Source organism: Perca fluviatilis, chromosome 16, assembly GCF_010015445.1.
Source record: "Perca fluviatilis chromosome 16, GENO_Pfluv_1.0, whole genome shotgun sequence".
In the NCBI taxonomy this organism is placed as follows: Eukaryota; Metazoa; Chordata; class Actinopteri; order Perciformes; family Percidae; genus Perca; species Perca fluviatilis.
Window position 1 is genome coordinate 31,990,230 of NC_053127.1, and position 7,985 is coordinate 31,998,214.

The following is a 7,985-nucleotide window of genomic DNA, read 5'->3' on the forward strand; positions in this document are numbered from 1 at the left end:
CAATGTTTTCATTCATCTAAATGATTATGTATTTATATCATGTCAGAATCATTTGGGCCAAACAAACAGAATACATTTGTGACCAATTCATTAAACAAGCAAACGTGTTTGTCTGAGGCAAGATTAAACATAACGTTTACTGATTGACATGGGGAACAAATACAGAATAATTAATCACAAGGGAGATGAGAGTTGTTCTCGCGGGGCTGCGTTCACACTGCTGAATACTAAAACCATAGAGCAGCAGAACAAAACGACTTGAGAGCAAAATGAAAACGCAGAGGGTAAGACGGTCCTGCTGCCAGCACACACAGCTGGGATAACAAAAGGAGAACCAATCTACTGACTACAGACTACTGCTTTGAGCTGAAGGCTTTCCTTTACGCATGCAGCGAATGAATAGATGGTTTCTGTGGTGGAACCGGAGTTACACCAACAAATACCCTGCAGGTGAAGTAGATGGTAGTCAGCTTGTTTAGCAAACTCTCGCTCTGCCCTCCCGACACCAGCGTGTAACAACTTCAGCCGACTGCTGACCCCTACTGGTTTCTTAACATAATGACACAGTTGTCTGCGTGAGAAAGGTGCAGTCTTTATGATGAAATGCCAAAATGATGCTAAACTTAGAGGCAAGGAGTGGAAGCTAAAGAACTGCTGATTCAAAATCTCTGATTTCAGTCCCATTTTAAGGTGTATTCCAGCAACTTAGTATTGCACTTATACAAAGTAGAAAGCTATGGGAATCCAAAGGGACAATAAATAATGGTCAAAGGTATCCTGACTTTTACTCCCTAGTATGGGTCAAGCACCAAAAACAACTGCTCTTACATTTCCTATACTACAACTCAGTAGTGTATTTCATCGGAGCCACCTAAATGCCCACTTCTTTCATATACCACAACTACGGGTTGTAATGTAGACTACTAACACTGTATGGACGTGATATGATTGCTATAATTGTTGTTTGGCCTGAAAACATGAATCAATACATACAGAGAATGAAGGCCATATAACTTTCTTTTATTATCTAGTTTGACAGACACTCATAATGGGAAAAGAACATCAATAAACTTCTTTAAACTAGATTTTTTTCAGGGCTAAATGACTTTGTATCAGATCGGTGAATGGACTTGCATACTTGGCGATACCAACACCAGCATTTTAGGCAGTATCCTCTTACTAGTATCGGAACAACTCTACTTTCTGTTAAAGTTAAGTTAAGTCTTACTCCCGAGCTGAGATAACCCTGATGACATCAAGGCATTTTCTTCAAACTTTCAGGAGCTCCTCTCAGAGCCACAGAAGACATGACTCAGCTGTTTCCACAAACTCAACTTGTGTAAAACCGGTGGCGTGTCCCATCAGTTGTTCTAAACCTCACACATTTAACTCTTGGATCAAAAATATCCCACCATTAAATACTATACTTACCACTTTACTCCGAGCACACACAGACTATAATATAACAGCCTCGACAGAGACTGTAATCAAGAATCTACAGTAGAAACTAGAAACACAAGCCATCAACTTTTCAAGACATTCAAATTGCTTTTATCAAAGTTTCTAGCAGCGGATATGGGTATTCTGATGGTAAGGAACAAAGAGACGAGACAGATCAAAGTGTGAAAGTTCAGTAGAGGGTACCGAGCTTGTGACTCCACAGCCAGACGTTCACTGACAGTAAAGGGCCAGGGAGGTATTTTGATGTCAGAATGCAATTTTAACAATATGAACGTGAATCGAAAGACACGTAGCAGATAGACCTAAATTAACTTCACCAGTTTTACACAGAGAACCATCAGTCGGCTGAGCTGTGTGAAGCTGGAATGAATGAGGTATGAGGCGCTGTAGGGGCATTGAAGAAAATATCAAACCCATGCAAAGCATCAACCATCCTCGCTGATATGACGGCAAAAAGGATGAACTCTGCTTGACGTCAATTTAAAGAGACATGTGAGTCATACTTCTGTCTTTATGAACATCGTCGTCTTTCCGTTTCTTACACAACACTGCAGGGGAATTGCAAGAGAGAACGTAAGTCTTTGAAGAAGAAAAAAAACAGTGAAATTCAACGCTTTGTCTACACACCATGATTCCACACCCATGGTGCTATCATTTTATGCAGCCAGTTCCACCGAAATGTTAAAACCACGCTGGTGAAGCAAACGCACTGCTCTGAGGGCGATCAGTCCAGCCCCAAGGTTGCATTCCTCATCATTTGAGAGATACTGTATGTGATTACACTTTCTATTAATGTGGTAATTAAGGAGAGAAACTTTAGGGCCTTTACCTGAATTGTGCCAAAGTCCACGTTTTCGTAGTGGAAGTGAGCGCACTCTGCCAGTTTCGGGAAGTGGCCCTTGGTGAAGCAAAGTCTGAAAACAGAACACACACACACACACACACATACACAGTTTGGTTGGCACTTCATCCTCCGCTTATGATAACACCTCGGGAGTGTGTATGACTAGTATGGAAGGAGGAGAGCGCAAACAGAGGGAGAGGAAGGAGGAGGAAGACATAGAAATAGACTCGGGGAACGGAAGGAACTCAACAACAGAGGCGATAAACAGCCAGTTAGGAGTGCCAAATAGAGGTGAAGAGAGGGAAGGAGAGATGTGGGAGAGGTGGAGGAGATAGGCAGAGGCAGGAGTGTGTATGTGTATGTGTGTGTGTGTGTGTGTGTTTTTCTACTCACTTCTTAACATTCTTGACCTTCATGCTGGCCGTGCTGCTGCTGCATGAGCGCATGAGGGGCTCCGTCCTCAGCTCAGGGATCTCTGCACTCCTCGCCTAAAATGCACAAGCACACACACACAAACGTCAGCGATACAGCTGGTGCATACAAACACATCTCGGGCCACTGTGTTGTATTGTTGGGACAGTTTTCGGTTTCATTTTTGCTCCAGTTGAGCCCTGTAAAGGGTCGTTTCATGAGGCCTACACTGCACAGGTCAACCTCTCCAGAAGCAGTGGTAATGGGAAGATTGATGGGGGGAGGGGGTGTTAAAAGGAGGGCTGCATGACATGAGGAAAATATGCAATGTGCGATAACGCTGTTGAATATCGCGAATAATAAAGATATTAAAGTGTACTCAGTTCTGCTGCTTTCAGTATGTCGCAGCGTTGTGCCACATGTATATTGCGGCAGTTGATATCGCAATGCCGATTAAAAAAAAAAAAAAACGATATATATTGTGCAACCCTAGTTACTACTCCAAGCGTCTGCAAAGTAGCTGTTGAGGACGTGGGCTAAAGGATCTCCTGGTATTCCTGGAGTGTATTTTATATTCACACCGATGGCTGAAGCAACACATCCCCCGCCACAGCAAGCCGGTGACGGAGGTACGGGCAACCACACGGTTGAGGACTTTTGGCCAATAAAATCTGAAGTACTGTTTGTTGGGTCTCTGTAAATTATAGAGTGTGGTCTAGACCATGGCTGCGTGTCATTACTAGTGTTTCAACATGCCCTCGTTCACTTCCCCTAAGCACTCGCCCTCGGGGGAATCCGCGGCGCCATCCTAACGGTCGTTCCATTGGGCTGAAAAACTCAAGTGAACTTGGTGACATCGACCCTCGGAGGGCTACGGGAGCGAGTCAACAACGATTGTCACTCCAGAGGTGGCTATCACCCACAATGCATTGCAGCTATGGATTTGGTGCAAGAAAATACATCCATGGTTAGGTGGCAGTCATGTACAACCGCTAAAACTCCTGTTGCTGACCACCAAATAAGGAGAAGATGAATATATACATTTGAACTTTTTAGTTTCCTCATTGTTAGCTTGATATTTTACTGAAACATAAAGGCTAGTATAACTAATGACAGTTAACATATACTTTGTATTACTCGATAGTTGTATGTGTGATTTCTTTATTTCCAACATTTTCTGTAAATGCATGAAAGAAATTCTGTTTTTGCGAAATATAGCCCAATATGATTAATCATGATGCAGATCACAAACTTCCTAAATCTGAATCTCATGAAGCTGATTACCAAGCCTCATTGAAATGAGCCTGCAGGTATTTATGTGTAAAAAGCAGTCATAATACGTTTTCTAAAAAATATTTGTATAGCGCCTTTCATACAAGTAATACTTTACAATAAGGAAATTGCATGACGTAACCAGACATAAAATGAACATAAAAAACAAGGATAGAATGCGATCATAATAGAAAATAAGATCGGAAATAAAACGCACTTGAAGCGGTAGCGCTAAGCCTACAACTGGCAGTCGAGCTGTGTAGTTTGGGCTGAAAGTGAACAAGGGCAGGTGCGTCCCCATTTCACACCCCCGCTCCTGCCCCGCCCACTTTCCCTCTGCTGTCCAAGTGGCCTCCGTGCGACGTATGCTAGGACGTCATACCAAGGGCTGATGGGAAGTGAAGGAGGGCATGTTGAAACACTAATGAAACGCAGCCCTACTCTATCTGTAAAGTGTCCTGAGATAACCCCTGTTGTGATTTGCCACTATATAAATAAAATTGAATCAAGAATGATGCAAGTTATGCTTTCAGTGACATTTTCTAACATTGCGCTGGCAGGTTGAATGGGTACCCACTAAACACAGCAGAAATGTTTTGCTGCAGTTTCTTGAAAAGGACAAATTGCCTAAAGTTTCTGCTGAGCAATCATATACACTGCTCATAAGTTCCATTGTTTGGCCAAACATTCCCTAAACACAGGGGCTCATGAACAGTCAGCCGCTCTGCTTTGTTGTTCAAGTATTCCTTAACAAAGCCACTCACTTGCTTCATTTAGCTTGAATTAGAGAGCAGCTGTGGTCAACAAAACATTAATAGAGCCTGGCCAATTATGTTGGTGCAAGGCAATTTTATCACTGGATATATTCATTGTGGAATTTTCATTTCAGCTATCTGACAGCGGGCTGTTGGAGCACACTCAGGAGATGATATAAGTTACAATGAAAGGAAGGTAAAAAGATTAAGATAAAGAAAAAATAATTGGAAAGTTATTAAAGGTCCCATGGCATGAAAATTTCACTTTAGGAGGTTTAAATGAGTTGCCCCAGCCTGCCTATGGTCCCCCAGTGGCTAGAAATGGTGATAGGAGTAAACCGAGCCCTGGGTATCCTGCTCTGCCTTTGAGAAAATGAAATCTCAGATGGACCGATCTGGAATCTCCTCCTTATGAGGTCATAAGGAGCAAGGTTACCTCCCCTTTCTCTGCTTTGCCCGCCCAGAGAATTTGGCCCGCCCATGAGAAAGAGAGAGACATCATGGCTACAAATGAGCAAAGTGGCAGTTGGTGAAAGGCCACACCCCCCACCCTCCACCTTGCCCGCCCCCTCTCTCCTCCTCAATAGCATTTAAAGCTACAGACACAGAAATGGCACATCCTAAGGAAAGCTCATTGTGGAACTGGCTCTAGTGGCTGTAATTCTGCCCCAAGGCTGAATTTCGGGAAACAGACTTCAGATACAGTATTAGGGGACCACTAAGGTCTATATAAAAGAGACTTCAGATACAGTATTAGGGGACCACTAAGGTCTATATAAAAGAGACTTCAGATACAGTATTAGGGGACCACTAAGGTCTATATAAAAGAGACTTCAGATACAGTATTAGGGGACCACTAAGGCCTATATAAAAGAGACTTCAGATACAGTATTAGGGGACCACTAAGGTCTATATAAAAGAGACTTCAGATACAGTATTAGGGGACCACTAAGGCCTATATAAAAGCATCCAAAAAGCGCCATGTCATGGGACCTTTAACAGTAAAAGCAACGTGGATCTGTGAGAAAAATGCACCAAAGACGTGCTGGCCAAGTGAGGTGTGAATATGATTAAGGCTACATCTACACCACTATGTCTTAGTTTAAAAAAACAATATCTTCTGCTACGTTTGCTACGTAAAAGGAGACATTTGGAAACACTGGTGCCCGCGTTGTGGTTTGAAGACTCCAGGGTGGTTATGTAGTCCCGACAGGCACAAACGGAGACCTTTGGAAACGACGACGCATGTCAGTCTTATCGGTTAGGTAGGCTTACATACCTTTCAGTAACAGTTCCACCTCTTCGTCGTTACCTGCTGTCAAGTGTAGCGTTAACTAGCGCCACATGCAGGTGCAGTGATGCTTTGGTTGCCTCCAGCGTTCGTTTCAGCGCATCAGAGAGCAGCGCAGACATTCCAGTGGCACCAAAATAAGACGAAGAGGCGTAGAAATCCACGTTGCTTTTCGGTCTGGTAGATACCGGTTGTTTTGGCACTGGTGCCGTATTAGCACCGGGGTTTCGGTACCCAACCCTAGTTGTCAGACGTGTTAATGTGGACGGAGCGTCGTTCTGCTACTGGAGCCTAAACTCTTGTGTAAATGAAAACGTAGGAGTGTAGATGTAGCCTAAGTCAGGGTGGAGCAGAGCTGTTAAAGTTTTCTGTATTCAGCTCAGGACTCCACAGCCAGACAGTCAGTGGTCAGCAGGTGGTAGGCAGCTGAAACAGTTGTTTAAACGCACAGTCACTTGAGATATCTATCTATCTATCTATCTATCTATCTATCTATCTAGACACACACACACACACACACACACACACACACACACACACACACACACACACACACACACACACACACACACACACACACACACACACACACACACACACACACACACACACACACACACACACACACACACACACACACACACACACACACACACACACACACATACTTACATTTATAGTCAATTTCTGAAGGCATCAAAACTATGAATGAACACATATGGAATTATGTACTTAACAAAAAAGTGTGAAATAACTGAAAACATGTCTTATATTTTAGATTCCTCAAAGTAGCCACCCTTTGCTTTTTTTGATAACTCTGCAAACCCTTGGTGTTCTCTCAATGAGCTTCATGAGGTAGTCACCTGAAATGGTTTTACCTTCACAGGTGTGCCTTGTCAGGGTTAATTAGTGAAATTGTTTCCCTTATTAATGGGGTTGGGACCATCAGTTGTGTTGTGCAGAAGTCAGGTTGATACACAGCCGACAGCCCTATTGGACAACTGTTAGAATTCATATTATGGCAAGAACCAATCAGCTAAGTAAAGAGAAAGGAGTGGCCATCATTACTTTAACAAATGAAGGTCAGTCAGTCCGGAAAATTGCGAAAACTTTGAATGTGTCCCCAAGTGCAGTCGCTAAAAACCATCAAGCGCTACAAAGAAACTGGCTCACATGAGGACCGCCCCAGGAAAGGAAGACCAAGAGTCACCTCTGCTGCTGAGGATAAGTTCATCCGAGTCACCAGCCTCAGAAATCGCAAGTTAACAGCAGCTCAGATTAGAGACCAGATGAATGCCACACAGAGTTCTAGCAGCAGACACATCTCTAGAACAACTGTTAAGAGGAGACGCGAATCAGGCCTTCATGGTCAAGTAGCTGCTAGGAAACCACCGCTAAGGAGAGGCAACAAGCAGAAGAGATTTGTTTGGGCCAAGAAACACAAGGAATGGACATTAGACCAGTGGAAATCTGTGCTTTGGTCTGAGGAGTCCAAATTTGAGATCTTTGGTTCCAACCGCCATGTCTTTGTGCGACGCAGAAAAGGTGAACGGATGGATTCTACATGCCTGGTTCCCACTGTGAAGCATGGAGGAGGTGTGATGGTGCTTTGCTGGTGACACGGTTGGGGATTTATTCAAAACTGAAGGCATACTGAACCAGCATGGCTACCACAGCATCCTGCAGCGACATGCCATCCCATCCGGTTTGCGTTTAGTTGGACCATCATTTATTTTTCAACAGGACAATGAACCCAAACACACCTCCAGGCTGTGTAAGGGCTATTTGACCAAGAAGGAGAGTGATGGAGTGCTGCGCCAGATGACCTGGCCTCCACAGTCACCGGACCTGAACCCAATCGAGATGGTTTGGGGTGAGCTGGACCGCAGAGTGAAGGCAAAAGGGCCAACAAGTGCTAAGCATCTCTGGGAACTGGGTTGGAAAACCATTT

The 7,985-nt window shown here is 43.8% G+C and overlaps 1 protein-coding gene across 3 annotated transcripts in view; it reads right to left on the minus strand.

Moving 5' to 3' along the window:
* The window catches only part of LOC120543954 (rho GTPase-activating protein 32-like), a 93,831-nt gene that overhangs the window by 19,350 nt on the left and 66,496 nt on the right, over positions 1–7,985 (minus strand). For all 3 annotated transcript variants that reach the window (XM_039777389.1, XM_039777390.1, XM_039777391.1), the window contains 2 exons: positions 2,699–2,793; positions 2,291–2,375 (listed from right to left, as the gene is read on the minus strand). In XM_039777389.1, coding sequence (XP_039633323.1) covers positions 2,291–2,375; positions 2,699–2,793 — 180 coding nt within the window. The remainder of the gene's footprint in view (positions 1–2,290; positions 2,376–2,698; positions 2,794–7,985) is intronic.